General features: G+C 49.4%; 1 protein-coding gene across 2 annotated transcripts in view; it reads right to left on the bottom strand.

The window, feature by feature from the left end:
• LOC146797042 (myosin-4-like) overlaps window positions 1-24,227 on the bottom strand; it is a 242,141-nt gene that overhangs the window by 186,711 nt on the left and 31,203 nt on the right. The window contains exons 36-40 of one of the 2 annotated variants that reach the window (XM_085629650.1): window positions 23,775-23,945; window positions 23,590-23,694; window positions 23,273-23,368; window positions 17,800-17,934; window positions 17,085-17,126 (exon numbers count right to left, since the gene is read on the bottom strand). In XM_085629650.1, the coding sequence (XP_085485776.1) occupies window positions 17,106-17,126; window positions 17,800-17,934; window positions 23,273-23,368; window positions 23,590-23,694; window positions 23,775-23,945 (528 nt within the window). In that variant the 3' untranslated portion in view covers window positions 17,085-17,105. Of the gene's footprint in view, window positions 1-16,975; window positions 17,127-17,799; window positions 17,935-23,272; window positions 23,369-23,589; window positions 23,695-23,774; window positions 23,946-24,227 lie in introns of those variants that run through there. The other variant, XM_085629649.1, reaches the window with a different exon arrangement.

Here is a 24,227-nt window from a genome sequence, read left to right as displayed (position 1 = left end):
AAGGGAGCCGGCACGCTCGGGGGTGAGGTCTCCGACTGTATCGCATGTGTGGCCTGCATCTCTCTCTGCCACTCCGCGCTGCTGTGCCCGCGCGCCCCCCTCCCCCACCTTAGGCCCTGCGGCCTGGAATACCACACTGGCTTAAATTCTGCAGTCTCGTTCCAGCTCCGTAATTACTAACACAGTGGAAACACAGTACAGCTATATTGGACAGAAAGATCTCTCTGATAAGCACGCTTAGATTAAAGATCTCCAGCAGGCGAGTTACAGCAATATTTCAGTATGTACGTAAATGTTTTAAAAAGTGTTACTTAGTCGCCTGGAGTCTACATTGGTTTACCATCCTTGCACCTCAATGCATACACTTGCCTACTTTTGAGACCATTGTGTGTTTACTCCACATCAGTGCGAAAAGTAATGTTCGCCGAAGCATGGATATAACACAAAGTTGAGGGGGAGACTTCCGTTTACAGGTATCTCTGGCCGCTCAGAAACACGCACCCATCAATGTGCGTTGCGGCATGTGCTTTACCATTTTCTCACTGCACGCCGCGCTCACCACATAAAAATCTTTTCTTCAGTCCACATCACAAGGCAGCCAATTGAAAGGGGGCGCCACTTATTCACAAAAAGGACTTCGTTGGAACCGGGCTTGGCAGCTACAGCAAAACAATTTCAAAACACGCCGCAGACATGCCATATAGCTTGAAACCAAGAGATTAGTTGAGAAAGGCTGGCTGAAGCCCCTGGTGTCTACTCACTTCACAGGCAGTGGCTGGGGGCCTAGATCATTGACAAGCAGTCCAATATCCCAGCAGCAGGGAAGGAGCAGAAATCCTGGAGGGAATCCCCAAGGAGAAGGGTACCACCCTTACAGCTTTCTCTTTCAGGACGTTTTGACAGTGAATTAAGGTAGCATTTAATATTGTATGTGAGTACGCTTATAGTGCTTTAATTTACAGTTGTGCCCACTATTTTGCACCTTAGCTGATAGGGTGCCATTCCACACTCACTATCTTCTTTGCTTTTACTGTGTTTTAGTCCGCATTAATTGTAATCCCAATTCTTGGAAAACCCGTTATCTTGTCCCCTCTGTAAACGTGCACGAACACACGTTTTGAGGATGTCATTGTTGCATTTTTATTTGTAAAGAGGGAGAAAATAAATGTAATTTAATAAAAGGTGCTATTCTTTGTTTGACAGCTTAATATCTGCTAGGTGTGGGAGGCCTGGTTCTTCTCTGACAATATTTTTAACAGTGCGCTAAAACGGCCACCGCCACCCCAACAACCGGCGCACACATTCAGCTAAAAGGAGCTCCATCTACCATGAATAGCTGCCCTCTGTTAACCCACCTCAGCTTCTTTTCTCATATTAATTGAGCTGATCAGATTGAGCATATTAATTTGCCTTTGATGTATTTGCATGTTTAGTTGACGCTGTGGTCTCTCTCTCATTAGCAGCTAACAAAGCTCTTGAATAAATAGGACTATTGCCATGACTAATGTCTGGGGACACACAAACAATCTTTTTTAGTTCAAAACTCAAACTGTGGGGGAAATCATGCCTGGTCTGGTTCTCAGTTCTACCGCTACACTACCCCTCTTCTAGCACTCTACCTCTCTTCTGCCCCTCTGCCCCTCTACCTCTCTTCTACCCCTCTACCTCTACTCTACCTCTCTTCTACCCCTCTACCCCTCCTCTACCCCTGTACCTCCCTCTTCTACCCCTCTTCTACCCCTCTACCCCCTCTTCTACCCCTCTACCCCCCTCTTCTACCCCTTTTCTAGCCCTCTTCGAGCCCTCTTCAAACCCTCTTCTACCCCTCTACTACACCTCAACCCCTCTACTATTCCTATTCTACCCCTCTACTATTCCTATTCTACACCTCTACTACCACTCTTCTACCCCTCTACCACCCCTCTTCTACCCCTCTTCTACCCCTCTACCCCCCTCTTCTACCCCTCTACCCCTCTTCTACCCCTCTACCACCCCACTTCTACCCCTCTACCCCTCTACTACCCCTCTACCCCCTCTTCTACCCCTCTACCCCCCTCTTCTTCCCTTCTACCCCTCTACCCCACCTCTTCTACCCCTCTACCCCCCTCTTCTACCCCTCTACCCCCCTCTTCTACCCCTCTTCTACCCCTCTTCTACCCCTCTTCTACCCCTCTACTACCCCTAAACCCCTCTTCTACACCTCTCCCCTCTTCTACCTCTCTACTCAAGCATTGGCATAGCCAATACGTCTTGCTTTTGGGACCTTATAAGTGTTTACCCATGCAACAGTTGATGTTGTTGCACCAAGGATATTGTGCTGCATAACTAAATACTTATAAGGTCCCAAAAGCGAGACCTGCTTGTTAATACATATAATTTAACCGTAGGGTATGCCCTGGACAGCCCAAGGGTAGGGTGCAGTGTATTTAAAAAGTAGGACATGTGTTTTTCCTGGTAGTGAAAAACTCAAGGCCTATCTCTCCCTAAAGGTAACATTGGAGTTGCCTTTTTACATTTTACAAGAGTAATTTCCAAATGGGAAGAGATAATTGGTTCATGTTTTGTGTCTCTGGAATCCTAATTTAAAATCCTAATTGATAGTAAAGTCAGTTTTTAAATTATAACTCTAAAAACGCCACTTTTGGAAAGTTGGCATTATTGCCCTAGCCATTTGGTGCTTGCAGCCTGTCTCTGGTCACTTGACTGTGTGTAGCTGGCAGTTGGGCTTTTTGTATTCTATCATGCCAACCACACACAATGGGAGCTTAAGCTGGGACTGGATGGGCCATCACTGGCAGGATGGGAGGACGAATCCGGGCCCAGCCTCACTTACACCTGAATAGGCTGTGTCCTGTTTTATCACAAGAGGACTAACAACCCTGCATTGTCAGTTCACCTAACTTGGAGCCGGGCAAGGGGAGGCAAGGAATTCACTGCACCTCAAATCCACTGTCTACAAGCTTCTCCCACCTTCCAGAACCAGGGCACCAGTGTATAAAAGAAGGACCTCAGACACACACTCTTCAGTACATTTCTGGACATGTGGATACTCTGCCAGGAAGAAGGACTGCTGTGCCTCTACAAGGACTGCCAATCTGATGAACTGCTGTTCTACAAGGACCTGCTGTGCTGACCTGTTGCCTGCTGCCCTCTTGCCTGAGGAAGAAGAATGGACCTGCAACTCTATCTTGAACCCAAGACCCCAGAGTGACTCAAAGGGCTAGTCTGCAGGCTTCCTAATCTGAGCCTCAGGGACTTAACAGGCTGCCCAACAGCTCCTGGACCCATCTTCAGTGAGTTCCTGATATGCAAGAGGCGCCCCTTAGGTTCTGTACCTTTAGTGGCACTCGTACAATCAAACTGTTGGGCTCTTCGCGAACTGGCATGTTCGCACCAGAACTGCGCTGCTCACATAGAAATCAGCGCGAACTGCCCCAAGCCTGTCTCTTCGCACAGGAGCACCGTCAACCCACAGAGGACTGCCAATGCGAAGCTCCAGCTCACCCTTCCGTGACACCTGGCCTGCTCTTTGCACCATGCTGACTGCAGCCCGTCCCATGACCCTCGGCTTGCTCTGGCAACCCTCTCCAATGTGAATGAGACTCTTGACACACAACTTGAGAAGCTAAACCTTCAGTGTCTGACCCGGGCTTCATTGCTGTCAGCCTCAACGTTTGACCCGGTCTAGCACGACTAGATAGTCGCTTTCTGTTTCTAGGCACTACTTTACACTTTATTCTTTAAAAATTCTTGACTTCGGTTCTACTGATTGGATTTTTGTCATTTTGGTCTTGTTTTATTTATCAAATTTTCTAACTTGGTGTGGGATCTTTTTGTGTGGAGTTTCCACTGTTTTAATGTTTGAAGTGTTGCACAAATATTTTACACCTTGCCTTTAAGTTAAGCCTAATATCTCTGTGCCAAGCATCCAGGGGGATGAGATCAGGTTAATTTGGGGTTTGCTTGTGCCTTACCCTAACTAGGATTTTCTTTGCTGCTTTACCAGGGCTCACACCCCAGTCATTCAGTAACCCAATTTCTTACAAGTACTGACTTTATAAGTGCAGTTTGTGAATAGCAATGGGCTTCCTCCGTTGTGGAAGGATGTATATCCATCTCTAAAGCCTTCACTAACACTCCCTGAATGCTATTTTACTCCTCCCATGTAGTTCTAAGTATTTTTTTTTTCAACCACTGAGCCCCTGGTCCTCTCACTTTTAGTACTAAGGGGCTGATTCTGATGTCGGATGGACCTGAGTCCGTCCGACATCGGTCAGGAACCGTAACCAACGACCTACTGTCATCGGTTACGGCCCTGCAAGTACGATGCGACTGAACCCTATTAACATAGCATAACGCGTATTTCTAAAGTACACGTGGACCACAAAGGGTATCTTGGTGCTGAATAATAGATGTTTATTTTTACCCAAGTCAATGGTACTCTTTTTATCAACCTCAGTAGGATGAAAGGCTGAGTGGACTCGCTGGGATTTGAACCTCAGACCACGAGATCAAACACAGTCCCTCACAGTGGACGCATTAGTCCACTAAGCCACCAGACTCTGCTGCATCCAGTGAGCATCCATCATTTGTTAGATGTCTAGTATCAAGGTGACAGTTGACATCCTTGTTCCATAGCACTAGGGTAGTCAGACGCTTGCAGTAGTTGAAGAAGAACTGTGGGCAAGATCGCAAGGGTAGAGAAGAAAGCCAAACTTGAGAGCATTGACGTCACCAAATCTGCTTGTGGCGTACCTCACCCAATTGCTGATGTCCGGTCTGCCATCTGCCTACCTTGAGTCAAAAAGAAATTGCTTATATGTAATTGCAGTTGATCATTGTGTCTGCTGTTTTCCCTGTCGTTTCTGGCTCTAATTCCAATCAGAGGTAAGAATATTCAACAAGATAAGTTGAGGGACAAATTAGTAAGGAAGGGATGGTGACTACATGCTGCAGACCCGGTCAAATGGAACTACAAAAATCAGACACTAATTGTACCTCTAATTTTCCTCAGTAAAGCCGTTGCGTTATTGAAATTATGTTGGTGACTTCTATAAATTGATCCTTCTTCTGAGGAAGGCACCCTCTATTTTGCTTTGGGGAGGAAATGCCTACCAGATTGAAGTTTAAAATTCTAGATATGTATCCACAGCTGTGACTCCTCTAAAACTGTGATTCATTGTTTTTAATTGCATGTATTTTGCAGATTTCATTTTATGAACTTTTTGCACTAGTTCACTGCGTCAGTACATTTGTTTCTTGTATATAGTCACCCAGATTGAACTCCCAAGATAATATTAAAAACTATCCTTTTTTGCATTTTTGGATCTTTTTTAAAAATCTTACTTCAACATGTACTCCAATTCTAGAGTGTGTTAATCCTCCTACAGCTTGATGATGATGATGATGATAATGAAATGATGAAAAATGTATAAAGTGTGACATATACCACGGGGTGTCTAAACACTGCCTTTGATAAATACTGAACAGAGTGGAACAGAAGAGTAAAATTACACTGTAAACAACCACGTTTTAGGTGCTTTTCTGAATTTGGGGAGACTGGATTCTTTCTTCAGCCTGGTAGGCAGAGAGTTCCATAGGCTAGCAGTTGTAGCTGAGAAACTCTTGCCTCCCCATCTAACCTTGTTGACTGTAGGAACAATTAAATGTCCCAGTTCTGCAGATCTAAGGGCTCTGGCTAGAGTGTATGGTTTTAGAAGTTTCTTCAGCTGTGTAGGCCCCATGTTTTTAACAGATTTAAAAGCAATACATAGTGATTTAAAATGAATCCTCTTGGCTACACGTAGCCGGTGGAGGTAGACTAAAACTGTGGAGACAATCAAATTTAGAAATGCCCAACAGTATTCTTGCTGCTGCATTCTGAGCCGTATAAAGTTTGTTAATACTACACCTCGGAGCACTGGAGAAGAGGGCGTTGCAGTAGTCCAGTCTTGAGGATATCATCACTGACGCCACCGTCTTCCTTAGATCCACAGGTATTGCAGGATGGATTTTCCTCAACATTTTCCTGATAAAAAAAAACGAGCTGAAGTGACCAAGTTGATTTGTGCCTGAAAGGACAGCTTGGTGTCAAAGATGACTCCTAGGTTTTTGGCTTTGTACACTGGATTGGGTAGGGAGCCAAGTTAGATCGGCCACCAGTTGTCTGTCCAAAAAGATGGACTGTTCCCCAGCAGCAACACATAAGTCTTGGAAGAGTTCAATTTCAGATAGTTGTTTGTCATCCATTTGCTATACGGCTCATAGAAGCGCGGAACCTGGATGCTGTCTGGCTGGCAGAACTGCTCACCGAGACAATGATCTGAGTATCGTCCATGTACGACACTATGGCAAAGCCATAGCTTCTTACTAGGATGGCAAGAGGGGTGAAGTAGAGGTTAAAAAGTGTTAGACTCGGGCGTGGCTTGGCGGGCCAAGATGGTGGACGCACCCTGAGAGTGCTCCCGGACCCCTCCACCATCCGCCCGCAATCCGCCCATCTACGGGTGACTCTGGGCGGCCCCGGGAGAGGAGACTGACCTGAGCTGCCTCCTGCATGCCTTGTCGAGACTCCTGTCGGCCCGGTGCTCTCCCACGGTGTGCGGCGCTGGGGAGGCGCCCGAGGCATTCCTGCTATCTGCACCGTCTGCGGGGTGCCCGTGGATACGGCCGCCATATCAGGCGGCGGGAGCTGTGTCGCCCTCCTATCTCTCCACCCCCCGCTGGAGTGTTTGCAATCTCCTGTGCCCGGCCAAGCTGGAAGGAGGTGGTGGGTGCTGCTCTTGGTGACGGGCGGCGGCGGAGGTGACAGCTGGAGTCCTCGGGCCTGCTCGCGCCCGCTTCTACTTGGGACCTGCCTGGGGAAGCGGCGGTCGTATCGGGTGGTGGGAGTAGCACCGATCGGTGTTGGAGCCTGGCGAGGCTCTGGTGGTGCCTGGTGAACTGGGGTGAGTCCCGCGTTGCAGCGGCTGTGTCCTGGCGGCGGTGGGGTCCGGGACGGTGGAATTGGGGCCCCCCGTGCGCACAGGCTGCCACAACCCTGTGTGGTTCCCCGCGTTGCCTGGCTTGATCTCTCCTGCTCAGAAGGTGCACAGCTTGTCTTCGTTTGGACAGGACCTTGGTCTCAAGCCTGTGGGCCTGGGCGTTTCTGCGACCCCAATTCGGCCGCGGCATCGAGCGGCGGGGTGCTTGGGGGGGACCCTTTGTTTTCCGGGAGGTGCTCCTTGGCCCTCCTGTTGGGACCTACAGCAGCTTGCCCCGGGGCGGGGCCTGTCTGGGCGGGCTTGTTGGCCCGTAGTTACAATACTGAGCAGTGAGGGCCTTCCCCGCAGCGTCCCCGCAGACGGAGACTTGGACTGCACGGTGCTTCGGCGCTGATCGTTTTGCCTGCTCGTCTTTGGGCCCCCCGCGGGGGCGAGGGGTGTTGCCCGCTCTGGGACTTCTTTGCAGGAGGCCCGGATGCTTGGGCTCTCAGGGGTGCTATCATGGGCAAGACGGATAGGTCCTCTAATGCCCCTGCCACCCAAACCAAAATGGACCGTTTTACCACCTCCGAGGCGGGTGCTTCTAGGGGGGGCGGCGGAGCAGGAGCCGCCACCCTCAGCTGAGTTGTCAACCATCCTGCAAGCTATCCACGCTTCGCAGGCTTCGGTGGAGGGGAAGATCGCTGAGGTGCATGTGGACGTGACCCTTATCCGGCAGGACTTTCGGAACGCCAACGCCCGGATCAAGGAAGCCGAGTCTCGTATCTCCACTGTTGAAGATGACGTCCAGCAACTCAAGGGGCAGGTCACTCGTCTTCACTCCCAAGCTCAGGAGCTGCACCGCCGGGCAGAAGATGCGGAGAACAGGTCCCGGCGTAACAACCTTCGCCTGGTAGGGTTCCCGGAGGCGGTGGAGCAGGGCCGCATGGTGGACTTCCTCGAGAAATGGTTCAGATCGTGGGTTCCCAAAGGTTCGCTCTCCCCCTGGTTTGTGATTGAGCGGGCCCATCGCTCCCTGGCCCCGAGGCCTCCCCTGGGTGGGGCCCCCAGGCCTATCATAATGCGGGTCCTGCACTTCAAAGATCAGGACGCCATCCTGTCGGAAGCCCCCAAACAGGGGAAACTCCTGTACGAGAACCGCACCATTATGATCTTCCCAGATTATACCCGCGAGGTACAGGGTCAGCGTCGCTCTTTTGATGATGTGAAACACAAGCTGAGGGCACTCAATATCCAATATCGTCTACTTTTCCCGGCGCGCCTGCGGGTGGTGTTCGACAATAAGATCCTTTTCTTTGACAATCCAACGGAAGCCTGGACCTGGGCGGCGGAGGAACGCCCGCAGCGCACTGATGATCGGGCCCTGCGACAGAATGGGACCGGGGGTGATTTGGCCCGCCCCTTGCCCCCCACTCCTCAGCCACAGCGAAGCCGCTCCCGCAGGCGCCGTGGGCGGAGAAGGATGCGTTCGGGCTCCTCACCCGGGCACCCCCTTCCACCGACGTTGCTTTCAGACGCTCCACCATCTGGGATGCGCTCTGGGTCATCAGACCACCTGGCTCCTGGGGCCACTTCGCCCTGTCCATCCTTGCAGGTCCCCCCAGATACAGACCTCTCCTGCAGCCCAATGCTCCTGAAGGACCCTGTTTGAACTCGTCTCTGCCTGCCGGGCCTGGCTCCGCAGCCGGAGGACATATTTAGTTTAATCTGATTTTCTTTCCGTCTGATGGTTCGCTCAAGCACATCCTGAAATGAGGAGGGTTCCTCCAAGCTTCCCGCTTACCTAACGTTTTGGCTTTGGTGTTCACTCTTAGGTCTGTTGTTGGGCGACAGATGCTTCTGTTCCTGAAGTGTAGGGAGAGGGGTGGGGGTAGGGGGGCGGGATCATTGTCCCGAGTTTTCTTCTTAGTTTTGTGTTTTAATACCTTTCCTAGTTTGTGTTCATTAGCACTCATGCATCACCTTGCCTTCCACCTGACGCAACCGACAGACCAGATCTCCCCCTTCCGGCCTGTAGCTCCAGTGGCACTTCACATACCACGTTCGACATGCCATTAGTAAATGCCCTCCTGCGTATCATGTCTTGGAACGTCAATGGGCTCCTGGACCGCCTTAAACGCACAGCCGTCCTTAAGTACGTGCAGCGCATAGGGGTGGATATCCTATTCCTCCAGGAAACCCACCTGTTGGGTAATCACTGTCCCTTTCTGGCGCAGTATGGATTTGATAGAGTGTGGCACTCTGGGTTTACTAGGGGTTCCCGGGGAGTGGCAATCCTGGTAAGACGCTCCCTTCCTCTGGTGACCGTTCACACGACCCTTGACGCTCAGGGTACTCTTGTGGCAGTTAGTGACACGATCAGCGGCAACCCGCTTAACCTGGTGTCCCTTTATTGCCCCCCCCCTCGATGCTGAAAAGGACTTTGGCTAAATCTGTGGAGCTCTTGGCATCGTTGCCCCCCGGCCCTACATTCCTTGGGGGCAACTTCAATGCGGTCTCGTCACCGGACCTCGACACGACAGGCCCCCCATCCCCAAGTAGAGTCGCGCAGACCAGCAGCTGCGATCATGGTCCGACTCTCTCGGTCTGTGCGACGCCTGGCACCCCCACGTGAGACAGTTTACACACACCTCGGTGGCCCACCATACACAGGCACGCATTGACGCCATCTTCGTCCCGTCGACGGACTGCCTTCTGATTCAAGAAGTCTCACTTCTTCCGCGAGGTATCTCTGACCACGCGCTGGTGCTGATTCGTGCGGGGCCCCCTCCCGCCTCTGCCCGACAAACATGGAGGCTGAACGCTTGGTTTCTTCAGGACAAAGACTTTTGGAAGGCGGTGGGGGTGGAGCTCAGGCAGTACTTTCTCTCCAACGAGGGCTCAGTGTCCTCTCCGGGCACCCTGTGGGAGGCGGGTAAGGCCACGATCAGGGGGGTTGCTAAGGGCCGCCTCAGGCTCCAGCACCAAGCCCAGCTAGAGCAGATTACCTCACGGGAGGCACAGGCCCTGCGCCTTGAACGGGCTGCGACCCGATCCCTGGACGGCTCCAGCGCGCAACTTCTGGCCCGGCTTCGGATGGAGATTAAACAGCTGTCACTGAATGCCTGGAAGCTCCTTTGGCGCTCTTCTGTGGCCAGAGTATATGGATGGGGCGACAAAAACGGTGTACTCCTTCACCATCTGGCAACGTATCCCAGAGCGAATCGTATAATCCCTGAGATAGTGACGCCAGAGGGGTCACCATGCCGTGCCCCATTGGAGATGGCGCAGGCATTTGCTGCCTACTACCGCAAGCTCTACGAGGCCCGGGCCCCGACCCTCTCCCTTGCGGACCTGATGGACGGTGAGGGCGGCTGCCTCCTGCAGCTCGACGCCACAGTCCAAACCGCCCTGGACCGTCCCATTTCCCGTGAGGAAATTGGAGACGCTATCGCTCTCGTTTCTTCTGGCAAAACCCTGGGCCCTGACGGCCTCCCCCAGGAATATTATGCCCACTACCGGGATGTTCTCATCCCTCATTTAGCAGCGTTGTTCCATGAGGCCGTGGAGAAGGGTTCCTTTCCCCAAGAAATGGATATCGCCACCGTTGTGGTCATCGCGAAGTCCCAGCCCCCTTCGCCGCAGTGCGCGGACTACCGCCCCATCTCCCTCATCAATACCGAGATCAAATTGTTCGCCACCCTCCTTGCCCAACGACTCAGGCCCCATCTGTCCATGTTGGTCCAACCTGTGGGTTTATGCCTTCCCGTGGCACGCGACACTGTCTCAGCAGACTGCATTCCGCCTTGGCTCACCGCCACCTCCTCACTCCTTACCTTGCGCTGCTCCTGATGGACTTCGAGAAGGCCTTCGACTCTGTGGATTGGGGCTTCCTTCAAGACGTCCTAGAGGCGATAGGACATGGTCAAGGTCCTGTATGCCCTCCCGCGGGCTCGTGTCTTAGTAAAAGGGGTCCTGTCGTTGCCCTTCCCGGTCTGCAGGGAAACACGGCAGGGTTGCCCCCTCTCCCCCCTGCTTTTTGCTTTAGTGATGGAGCCTCTGGCACCCTTGATGCGGTCCTGTGACCGGAAGCGGGGATGGGAATGGCCCAGCGTCGAGCCAGATAAAATCGCCCTTTACGCGGATGACGTTCTCATCTACCTGGCAGATCCTGCCCAGTCGGGTCCCCATTGTCTTCGTCTCCTGCAATCCTTCGAACAGGCCTCCGGCCTTCGTTTGAACCCCAATAAGTCGGTCCTGGTACCCCTGCACCTCTCTCGGGAATGCTTTCACTGAGAGTCCAACATACCCCTGCGCCGTCAGTCATTCAAATACCTGGGTATTTGGGTGACCCTCCTGCCCGAAGTTAGCTGGGCCCTCAATGTCACTCCACTGGTAAAGCGAGCCAAGGCGGATCTCCAGCGGTGGCAGTCATTACCCCTCAACCCCATGGGGAGGGTGGCTCTCTTCAAAATGATGGTGCTCCCCCGCTTCCTTTACATGCTTCAGAATGTCCCTATGTGTTTTCCCAGGGCCTGGTTCCGTAAGCTGGATGGCTTCATCACCAAGTTCCTATGGGGGAAAAGTAGGTCCAGATTGGCGCTCGATACCTGTAGGATCCCTTCGTTTGACGGGGGTTTGGGGATGACTCACCTCTACCTCTACTATTTGGCCACCCGACTCCTTTCCATACATGATTGGTTTAATGAAGGATGGTCCGACACGGCCTACAGGCTGGAGTTGGGGGAACTGAGCCTTGACAGACTACATTCCTTCCTCTACGGGACCTCGATTTCATCCCGTCTCTCGGAGGTGACACGTTCGGTGCTGTTGGCCTGGTGAGCCGCACTGCGGCACATCAGCTGGACACGCACACTGACCCACTGTACGCCCTTGTGGCGCGGGACCTGGCTCAGGGAGGTGTCCAGGCTGCGGGGCTTTGAGGCCTGGGACCGCATAGGCATTTCACAGCTGGGGGATGTTTGGGGGGGAGATCACATGCGTTCCTTCGAGGATCTCCAGGCCCGGTACTCACTGCACCACTCACAATTCTTTCGTTACCTCCAGCTGCGGCATGCCCTCCACTCACACCTGGTGACGAGCACACGCTTGACTGACCATAGCCCACCGGAAGCGCAGATTATGTTCGGGGACCTGGGGAAGGGAGGCATTTCCCGTATTTATCGCACACTGATTAACAACACCCCGACTTCCTTGGCTAGACAGCGGGCACAATGGGAGGGCTGGGTAGGCCCCTTAGAGGAAGAGGACTGGCGGGATGCCCTTATGGCTCCTAGAATGGTCACCGCCACCGCTCGGCTGTGCTTGGGGCAACTTTACTACCTACACGCCGCATATCTCACCGCTGTAAGTCTTCACTGCGCGGGGCTTCGTCCGTCCTCAGCTTGTACCAGGTGCGGCCATGATCCCGCAGACTTCCTGCACATGGTGTGGGCCTGCCCTCTCCTAGCAGGATTTTGGGAGGGCATTGAGGTTGAGCTTTCGGAGGTTCTGGGGTGGGAGGTCCCGCACGACCCTAAGAACACGATCCTGGGCATTACAGATGGATTGGATGGGTCACGAAATGACAAACTGTTCTTTAATAAGGCCATGGTGGTTGCTAAGAGAGACATTGCGGCCTTGTGGAAGTGTCCTGACCCTCCCACCGTGGGACGTTGGCGGAGTGGGGTGGACTGGTGTGCCACGCAAGAGAAGGTTATGTACGCAGCACGGGGCTGCCCCAAGAAATACCGAAGAATTTGGGGGAAGTGGCTGGGGGGGGTCTAACCATGAGGGGCTTGATTGGTTCCATCGTTTCCTTGTCTCATTATATCTGTATGCGGGGGAGGGGGGATTCTGTGATTGTCATTCTCGATCGTTGACTTATGGTGTGATATGGCTGGTGTATGTCTTTTGTAAAATGAATAAACTTATTTATCAAAAAAAAAAAGTGTTGGACTCAAAGAAGACACTATATTCCCCAAAGCAACTTCCTGAGATCGCTCAGACAGAAAAGATGTTAGTAGGGACAGCTCCTTGCCCCCGATCCTGATGGAACTTAGCCGGTCCTGCAGCAGCCCATGATTAACAGAATCAAAGGCCGCTGACAGTCTAGGAGGTTCAGAGCTGCTTTCCCCCGACTGTCTAAGATCTGACTGAGCTACTCCGTGGTGGTTAAAAGAGCTCTGTGCTATGCGGAGTGCGTATTTCCAAACTGATAGTTTAGTATTTATCGCCCTTTCAATAACTTTGCAGGAAAAAGAAGTCTTGATATCGGTCTATAGTTGAGGGACTCCTTAGCATCCCAGTTGGGTTTCTGTAGCAAAGGAAGTATAGAGGCCTTCTTCAAATCCGTTAGAAAGTGCCCTGTGGTGAACATGGAGTTAAAAATCACCGTTAGTGGAATGGCTATAATTTCTGGCAAGATGTGCAAAATTTTAGGAGGGCATGGGTCTGAAGGACAGCCAGATTTAGTAGCAGCAATAAGTTTGATGGTTTGTTCAACTGGGGGGCTGATTCCCGAGGGATCCTGCATTATGACTGGGGAGGTTGATAGAAACTTTTTGAGTTCTGCCAGTGTTTGATCCGGATGATTATCCTGCTGTACAAACAGGTCAAAGACAGACTTGACTTTATGCTGGAAGGATTCTGCTAATGAGTTTCAGAATTCTTGACTAATACTAATATCAGGCGCAGGTGGGAACTTTGCAAGTTTCTTTATTGTAGCAAACAAGGCTTTAGGACATCCATTGGGTGCTGTAATTTCCTTAGAAAAATGTAAAGCCTTTTCCCTGAGAATATATTTTTTATAGGTTTGAAGGGATGATTTATAATCCGTTGGAGTAATTAGGTTATCTTCAAGTCGCCACTTTGTCTCTAATTTGCGACATAGTTGTTTGTGGGCTCTCAGGGTGTCATTGAACCGTGGTTCTGATGGTCTTCTTCTGGGTCATGACACTGTTTATGGGGCACTAATTGTATCATAGCTGATTCAAGCCAAGAGTAATATTGAGCGGCCGCTTGGTTGGAATCAGTGGACAGATTAGGAAGTGTTTTTAGAAGAGTAGTGTTTAAAGAACTAGCCTCAACTTTCTTCCAAGGACGACTGACACAAAGTTCTCTGGGTGCTTTAGGTTTTTATGCGGCAATTGAATATAGAATACGACAGCCTTATGATTGGACCAGACCATGGGGAGAGCTCTGGTCCTGCTCAAAAGGGGATTGTCTGTAAAAATACCGTCTAAACAGTGTCTCACAATGTGGATTGAATCCAACACAAGTTGTCTTATGTCTACGCTATCCATTTGATCTAAAAGTGCTTTTGTGTCTGGATCAGCAATTTTTTCCAGATGGAAATTAAAATTCCCTAGCACCATGAAATTGGGGTGAGCAACATTATGAGCTAAAAAGGTACCTAGATTATCTAAAAAAGTGACCTTGGATTTAGGTGGGCAATAGATTAAAATTCCATTAAAGGAGTGTTGGCCGTACAGTTCGATTTTACACTCAAAGGCTTCACAGTCCGTATTCACTGTAATATAGGATTTGAATCTGGATTTGAGAATAAGGGCAAAGCCCCCGCCTTTCTTCCCCGCCCGGTCTATTTTAAGAATTTTGTACCCTATAGGTAAGGCCAACAATAGTTCCGGGTCCGAGGAGGCGTCTGCCCAAGTCTCTGTAAGAAAGGCTATTTCTATCTGGTTACCCTCCATGAATTCTCAGGATGCAACAGCGTTCTTGATTAGCGACCTCACATTAATAAGAGCGCAAGATATTCCTCTGGCGTGTGCCTTAATATTGGTGTCGGTTTGTGTAGCTATTGGGGTATGCTGCATACTTAGGCCGCGATTTATGCACCAAAATCTGCCTTGAGCTACGTGGGGGTCAATGCGTGGTCCGGAACATGTTTTACCTGCCCGTTGTAGTTGGATAAGAGCGTCTTGGCTGTATTGTATTCTTGGTTTCGGACTGGAGATAACTGGCATAAAACCGGCAGCATATCCGGCGCTGGTTGTATTAGCTTGTATTGGCTTCATTCGATATGAATGAAATACATGATTTTACATAACTTATTTACATACACAGCTGAGACAACTAGATTTCACTTCTCTTCTACCTTGAAGCTTTCCAGTTGTATCATTGTATATATGTTAAAATTAGTTGGTAATTCTTCAACCTCATCCAAGGCTGTGATTTAGTCTACCTCTTCAAACATCCCATCTGTTCATTGAGCCTGTTCAAGTACATTGACAAGTTAAGATGTTGGGCTTTATTCTGGCACCCACCTAGTCTGTAACCAGCTGGATCTTTGTAATTATGGGGCTGATTTGGATGGCGGTCAGACACCCTATCAGAGGTGGGACCGCCTGATAGGATGTTGGCGGACCCGCCAATGAAATCACAATGCGACTGCCTCCAAGGCAGTCACTATTGCGGCGGGTGCTGCCTGCTGCAGCACATGTCGCAGTGCAAAACAGACATAAAACATATCCCTGAACTGTGCGGCAGGTATCATGCAGCGCCTGCCACATGGTGCAGGGCTATGTAGGGGGTCACCATAGGTGCCCCCCAACTCCCAAAATCAAGGGCCAGGGAGAAGGAGGGCCCACTACGGGCCCCAATGTCCCTTTCTGCCAACCTTTGCATGGTGTGTAAACCGCCATAAAACGGCTGGCAGGGAGGGACATCATAATTCCTACAGCGGTGCCTGGCAGGCACTGCCACCATTGTAGGTATTATGGCTGCCTCCTACACACCAGCAGTGTCAGGGAGCCCGTCGGATGCATGGCAGTTGTTTTTCCGATCGCCAACACACCGCACACCATTGTAGTGGCGGATGGGAAACTTGCCTCTGATGGAGATGAGACCGCCACTGACGGGCTGCCAATGATCTCATCGCCATTGTAATTGACCCCTGGTGAACTATGGGCTTCATTTTAAAGGCAGTTTGTCAAGCATGCAGCGGTCCGACCACCGCATGATGATATGACCGCCGTGCTGGCAGTCGGAAAGTGCTCCATACCACGGCGGCTTGTGCTGTGTCAAGAAAAAGGGCCGCAGGACAAGCCGCTTTGGTATGGAGCACCTCCTGCTTTTCCATGCACCGTGTGCCATGCACCATGTTGTCCATGGCACACAGTGCATCAAGGTGAGTGGGGGCACTACATTTGCCTCCAGGGCCACTTTACAGTGACCCACGAGGGATGAGGGCCCTTTAAGGGGGCCCTAAATTCCATGTCCAACAGCCTTTTCGTGGCGGTCTTCCCCACATGAAAAGGCTGTCAGAAAGGGTTATCGTAATCCTGATGGCTGTGCCTGGCTCGGCACCGCCACCATGTGGAAATATGATACTGACCTCCGCCCCGTTTAGATCAGTGATTGTGGCGGCGGCGGCGGTCTTCCCCCTGACTGCTGTGGGTTGTAATTCGGCAGTCAGACATATGGGCTGTCGGCAGTTGGACCGCCTGTTGGTGTGCGGTCCGACCTTCATCAAAATGAGGCCCTATATTTTTTTTTAATATACGTTTAGAGAAAAGTACCTTATACATGTGGTTATTTCACAAATACATAAACAGATTGCTTTTGAAAATGTAGTAAACTGCAAATATCTATTGTAACCAAACACAAACACTGGATACTTAGAGATAGACATCTAATCCTTGAGCCAACATGACACATGCAACTTACCCTTTTGCCCAATTGGCTACTGAGGACTAACAATGGCTTGCTTTATTCATTGGATAGTCCCCGGGCGTTCAACGTTCCAAAACAAATGCCTTCAGATGTAATACAAATATCACTCAGACACACACACACTCACTCACTCTCTTACATTTGAATGCATAGCCTTTGTATGTGTATATACTTTAGATCCTTAGTGTATTTCCTTGGGAACGTCAGATGGGGTTTGTTGACCAAACTTAATTGTTGCTAAATGATTAAAAAAACTCTCAAAAGAAGTACTCATGAGATTATAACGTGGAAAATGGTGATGCAGAGATAAATCAGCCAGACAGCTTGGAAATGCTTTTTATTGTGACAGAGGTAGACATAAAGAAACAAAAAATACATAGAAACATTCAAAGAACAGAGGAATTTACATTTTGCAAATTTCAGTTTCTTTGCTTGTTGAGGGAAGCATGATCACTCTTCACTCTCTGTTTTCTAGGGGAAGATAAATTGTTTATTAAAAGAGTTATGTGAAAGTCACATAGAAAGAGTATTGCATTCTGCAGGATTCGTGATTACATTACTAAACCTATTGATAATGGGAAACAAGTCAAACACCTCAAGTAGGAATAAATTGAGAAGCTTCAAACAATATGGTGGCACATATTTATCTTCATTTTAAGGAATAAAACCCACTTTATTCAGTTTGGTGCTCTTTTATGATTCAAGTGTTTTTATCAGAAATGATCAAAGATAGATATTATCATGTTCTCAGTCGCTAATGCACCAACATCCTCACATGTATAGCAAGGAAAACCGACACTTTGGGCACAGGGGTTCCTATATATTAATTAAGGTTTGCTTTTTTTGCTGTAGTGGGATTTGACTGTTGATGGTATAACCCTTTCGTATAACTTCGTGGAATAATCAAGATTTGACTACTCCTTGTATAACCCTTTTATGTACCCCCACCCCTTTATTACTGAAGGCTTTCAGTGTTACATTTGATGTCAGAAAAAAGTGTTGCTAATTCTGGAGCTTTGCAGTTAGGGATTGATCATGCTTAGTCTTGGCAACATTTAAGTTTAGGTAAAACTGATAGAATAACCCTTGAAATAAAGACAAATTTGAGATCAGAACAACATGCCTTATGCTTCATATATATTACCTTGCTCCCAGCATCACGACTCTTGGTCCTGAGTTTATTGACTTGGGATTCTGCAATGTCAGCCCGTTCCTCAGCTTCTTCAAGCTCGTGCTGCACCTTTCTGAATCTGGTTAGATGAGCATTGGCTTGTTCCTCCTAATTGAAAAAAATCATTAATTTACTTGCATATAGTATGGAATATTTCACAGAAATTACAAAGTTAAATATTTAATGGAGCCACCCAACAGCCACATGTTTAAATTTGTTAAAATGGAGATAATGGACATTGACACATGCCTAATCCTTCTGCCTTTGGTTTGGGAAAGAAAGAACTTTTGTACATATGCTATGGTTTAAACTTTTGATTAGGACTCTCTCTATGCAGCTTTTCTCCTTTTCTCAATGCTATAAATATAGGTGGCTCATGTTTGACATTCTTCATTACAAAAAGGCAAACCAGGTCAGTGTGCAGCATTGAACACTAATAAAATGTTGTTAAATCATCTGAATAGACATTAAAATCAACCTTCTTGGACTTAAAGGATGTAGTAGGCTGGCTCAGTATATACTGTCCACCTATCGTTTGGCACTGTGCACTGAGTCCAGGCAACCCTTAGTGAAAGTGTTTAGGTCCCTGAAAACCAAAGCTCTCAAGGTGTAGCTGTGGAGAGCAGCTAAGGCTTATCCTGAAGGGTGTAAGGCAGTTGCATGAAAAATGCTTTATATTCATTACTACACACTATACATTAACTTGGTATATCTTCTACTCATAGATATCAATTACAGATAAAGAATACTTAGAAAAGAGGTAAGTAGGATAGAAAAACACATAGGGCCCAACCGAGGGGACCAAACCATATAATAAAACAGTTGGATGCGACGTGAGTACCAAAATGGGACTAGTACTCAAGGTTGGAGGACCCCAGGGGAAGCAAGGAACTGCCCAAAGTCTGTAGCCAGGGACCCCAAGACCCCAGGTACAGAGGACATCACAGGATAAGTCAGGGTTGGAAAATTATTGTTCTAGAACCCTTACCAAATCACCCCAAAGGCACCACTTGGATCAAGAAAGGTTGGAGAGTCACCCCACCTGTGGATACCCAAAAGATATGAATATCTGCACCAGGGAGCCCGGGTGCATAGGGGTAAAGTGGTGTTAGAACCCACCAAATGAGCCAGTGGAGAATTGTGTAAGTACAGAAGCTACATCGTGTTGTGGGCCAGGTTGGTGGAACCAGGACAAAGAATCCAGACGAGAAGAACCCCGAAGCAGAGGGGACAGAGCTCTAACCACCGGGAGGTGACCCGAAGGCACAGAAGCACAATACCAACCATGGTAGAAGGTTCATGGTGTAGCACGAAATAGAAAAACAAATACTGTGGACACCAGGCGACGTTGCAGGAGCCGTCCCACTTCAGTCAACAAGTGCAGGAAGGTCAGTGACCGGTAGGACCAACAAGAGGCCTTGGCAAACATAAACAACGGTTCATGGAAGGAGATGCTTGGTTGCAGATCAGCAAGGTCTGAGGGATTAACCCAGCAAGGGTAAGTCAGGACTGCCCCTCGGCACGATGAAGAGCCAGCAGGAGTTGGTGGATCCCTCTTGAGGACCCTCCGGCAGCAGGCACAGGAGGTTGCAATGAAGCTTCAGCAGCACACAGGAGATGAAGGCCCACGATGCAGAGAATGCAGGCAGGATGACGTGCTTAGAGCTGTGCAATGCTGGAGGAAGGGGCTACTTGGAGCTTGAAGATCTTCAATGAAGAGAGCAAACCAGCCTTGGTAATGCCAAACAGACGCGGTGCACCAGTGATGGTCCACGCAGGCTATGGAGGGATTACAGTCTCCCAACTTGCAGGGAAGATTGGCAAGGCCTATAGAGAACCAACAAACCACCACCTGTGTTGCAGAGCCGGGCGATGTCCATGGGACAAAAGGATCAGCAAACCAGTCGTCGATGTTGAGGTGCCTGCAGATGCTGGAAAATTACTCCTTCACACCAAGGGAAATTCCTTCAGGCTTAGATGCAGGCTGAGTCATTGGTGACTCAGTGGATGCACTGCCACGGAATTGCAGAGCTTCAGAAAAGCAAAGGGATGATCAAGCAGCAGGATTAGGATTCTTCCTACTGGCAGCAGTATTAGTATGGGTCCTGGACTGAAGTGCAGCAGAGTTCCAGTGTCCACCAGTAGAAGAGTCTTTAAAAGATCTTCAGCGACAGGCAGTCGGTTCCAGAAGTTGTTGTTGGGACAAATCTCGGGACCCGCCCTCAGGGTGGCCCTTAAGTAACCCTAAAAAGGTGAAGGATCTCTTCTCTGGTGACCCACTTATTAGAGGGGGTCAGGGACACTATTCAGCTGTCCTAGCCAGTCAGATGCTCCCAAGGGCCAAGATTGAACATGGCAGAATCAAGAGGCCACATGGAGAAGCTCTGCGGCACCTCCCTAGGAAGGGGCTTGGTGGACACCCCCTTGTACTTTGTGTTTCACACCAGAGGAGGAGCCATAGGCTCCTGAACTGGGCAAAACTGGTTTATGCAAAGAGGGCACCAAATGTGCCCTTCAATGCAGTCTGGTGCCGCGCGGAAGCGCCCCACCCTACCTAATTCTAAAGGAGAAGTGGTCACATCCTTTGTTCAGCTTCCCCTGCCCAAGTGAAGCTCATCAGCAGGGAGGCAGAACATTGTCGAGGGTCGGCAGCAGCGCGGGCTGGCTGTCAAACCCTGTAAGGCTACACAGGTAGGTATTGTGGGTCCTCTACGGAGCAACAATACATGGTATTGTGTAACTAACAATGGAATCGGTGTAGTTGCATGATTCCAACATGTTTGATAACAAAAATGACCAAGTTTGGGGCAGTGATTATGTAGTTAGACATCTCAGCTTGACAGCCTCCACCACATACCCTGTAATGGCTGTCCCACACTTACAAACCCCAGAAAATCGAGTCTGGCGTTTGCAGGGGTACCTCAGCTCATGTAGGGGTACCCACACACTTGGAACTAAGCACTCTGCTCTTGGACTGAAAGGCCTACCTTAGGGCTGACTTATAGGTTAAAAGTTCAGTGACCGGGATTAAAGGGAAACCTTATATCCATAGTGAAAAGGTGCAAACCCCATTTCAAGAAGACTACAATGACAGCTCTGCAGGCTCAGTTTGTATGGGCTTCCCTGGGTGGCATAATACATGCTGCAGTCCATGGGAGATCCCTGGTGTACCAATGCCCTGGGTACATCAGTATCATATAGTAGGGGATTACAATTGTACCCTAGTAGGATAATTGTGGGGTGTACAAGGTACTTACCAGAGAATTTAGAGGCGAGAGAACACTGTGGTACTGGTTAGCAGCATTCCAGTGAACTGCAGTCACAACACACTGACCCCAAGCAAAAAGTGAGGGTAACCAGCCAGAAAGATGCTCCTTTCCTACAAATGGGAACTACATTTCTGAATAGGCATACTAGAGCAGACGCCAATTGATTGATCTAGAGTTTGACAGGCAGGTTACTCCATCGCAAATGCAACAGGGTACCCTACCTGGCACACACTCGGGCCGCCAACCTCATTTGGAAACAGGAGGACCTTAAGTATTCTGTTGACCGATCCTCCATTAGCTTGTCTATGGAATACTTCCGCCAACAGCCCAGGAGTAGGGGCCATCGGAGGAAAGATGTTACACTGCCTGGTCCTAGGATGCTTGATTCCGGTCCAGGGAAGACATGGCTTGGCAGTTCGGGCTGGACTGTTCCCATGAGTCACAGGGTCAAGACTGATTTGCATATGGCCATGTCTGAACTGGGGTGGCGTGGTGAGCAAAATAACGATGGATTAAACCCAGATCTGTGACTGGGGGTGAATGTTTTGCCAATGTGCAACATTCTGTCCATCATCTTGTGAGTTTTGCTGTTTGCCCTATGTGGGAAGGGTTTGCCCAGACGTGGGTCCCGTGCTCACTACGCCACTGGAGTCAAGCTATCCTGGCTGAAGAGGGGTGAAACCCCGTCACTGGTCCTAGGATGCTTGATTCCGGTCCAGGGAAGATATGGCTTGGCAGTTCGGGCTGGACTGTTTCCCTGAGGCACAGGGTCAAGACTGATTTGCATATGGCCATGTCTGAACTGGGGTGGCGTGGTGAGCAAAATAACGATGGATTTTGAATATTTTGCTAATGTGCAACATTCCGTCCATCATCTTGTGTGCTTTGCTAGGTTCCGGACATGGTCCGTAGCGGTGGGTGGGCTCCCGAGGGCGGAGGGCCACCAGGTGTTGTTCCAGGCGGAGGTGCAAGGTCCGAGGATGAGGACCTCGGTCTTCTCTGAGTTTAGCTTCACGAAGCTGTCCTTCATCCAGCCTGACACATCCTTCATGCTTTCCTAGAAACATAGTCTGGTGTTATCAGGATTCTTAGTGAGCGAGAGGATGAGCTGGGTGTCGTCGTCATAGGATACAATGCTTGAGCCCATGTTGTCTGACGATGACGGCGAGGGGGGCCATGTAGATGTTGAAGAGCATGGGGCTGAGTGATGATCCCTGGGGTACTCCGCAGTTCATTTCCATGGGCTTGGAAAGGAAGGGAGGGAGTTAAATCTTCTAGGTTCTGCCGGAGAGGAAGGATTGGATCCAGTTGAGGGCCACTCATCATATTCCCGTGTCATGAAGTCTGGCTGCGAGCATGCGATGTGAGACGGTGTCGAATGCTGCGGAGTGGTCCAGAAGGATGAGGGCCGTGGTGTGTCCCTGGTCGAGTAGCATGCGGATGTCATCCGTGGCAGCGAGGAGGGCGGTCTCGGTGCTGTGGTTGCTACGGAATCCAGACTGAGAGGCGTCCAGGATGGAGTTCTCTTCTAAGAAGGTGGTCCTCTGGGTGTTTATGAGTCTCTCTGTGACTTTGGCTGCGAAGGGGAGGAGAGAGATGGGCCGGTAGTTTTTCAGGGCCGTTGGGTCGGCCGATGGTTTCTTGATGAGGGGTTTTACCTCCGCCCGTTTCCAGTCATCTGGGCAGATGCCTGATGTGAGGGAGGCGTTGATGGTGCATCCTAGTTCAGGTGCGATGACAGCTCTGTGGAATATGTGCGGTGGGCAGGGGTCCGTTGGGGCTCCTGAGTGGGTTTTCTTCATGGCCGCTGTGATGAGTTTTACGGTAGCGAACTCCCAGGACGTGATGGTTGGCTTATCGGTGGTGGTGGGTAGGGGGGTGATGCTGGTTTGCTGAAATTGTCGTAGAGGGCCTTGAGACTGCACCAATATCCAGGCAGTAGTGGGTTAGGAAAGGTAAATCTTTTAATGCTAACATGTTGTTATTGGAAACCAGTGACACTCGTATCTCTTGTTCATTTTTTGTCAGGTGCATTAGATTGTCAGCATAATGACTAATGTGTAGAATAATAAAAGCCGAGTACATTTCTGGCTATGGCGCCATTCTCCAAAGAATTGAAATGTATGATTGGAAAATATCTGTATAAAAGAGTAAGAATCAAATACTGCAAAACTTACCGTTTCCTCAGCCTGTCTCTTGTAGGCTTTAACCTTTAACTGCAGCTTGTCCGCCAGGTCCTGCAGTCTCAAGACATTCTTCTTATCTTCCTCAGACTATAATCACAAAATGTGTTGGATTCATTAGTAGGATCCATTCTTATCATAGTCTGCATTGGTGAAATGGAAAACGCTTTACATTTGTAAGTCATTTTATTTTTCATAATAAAATACTTCTAAATGATGTTGATTCTGTTATGATAAAAGAGAAATACATTATTTGGAGTTCTGTTTATCCATGAATAAGGTTTAACTCCATCGTGATTAATTATACATGCCTGGTATGTTAGTTCTTTAACTCTCCTCTCGTACTTGCGGACACCTTTGATGGCTTCCACTCCACGTTTCTGTTCAGCTTCCAGCTCGTTCTCCAGTTCATGGACCTGATAAGGGATTTGATATGATTATAGTCTTCTGTCACTGATCTCCACAATCAATTTTTAATCTCTGCTGTACAACTCACTCTGCTCTCCAGTTTCTGGAGCTGCTTCTTCCCACCCTTCATCGCGAGCTGCTCGGCCTCATCCAGGCGATGCTGCAGGTCCTTCACGGTCTGCTCCAGGTTCTTCTTCATTCTCTCAAGATGGGCGCTTGTGTCCTGCTCCTTCTTGAGCTCCTCTGCCATCAAAGCAGCCTACATAGAAGCATAAGGTTGTGCTTAGTATTGAAGTGAACATGTTTTTCTTCCAAGCACAGTTTTGTTTTTAGTTAAAACACTTTTTAGTCCATTAACACCCAAACTATTGTGGCAGGATTATGTATTTATCAAAATACTGAAGATAAAACCAGGTCTTGAGAGCTTTCCTGAATGAATTGCAAGTGTGTACTTTCACTCCAACAGATCTTGGTATAGATTGTCTCAATGGTGTCACAAGAGGCAGTCAGCTGCACCACTACTAGAAATCTCCATAATTAC

Source organism: Triturus cristatus, chromosome 10, assembly GCF_964204655.1.
Source record: "Triturus cristatus chromosome 10, aTriCri1.1, whole genome shotgun sequence".
Classification (NCBI taxonomy): Eukaryota; Metazoa; Chordata; class Amphibia; order Caudata; family Salamandridae; genus Triturus; species Triturus cristatus.
Note: the sequence above shows the minus strand (reverse complement) of the source record. Positions and strands in the feature narration are given on the sequence as shown.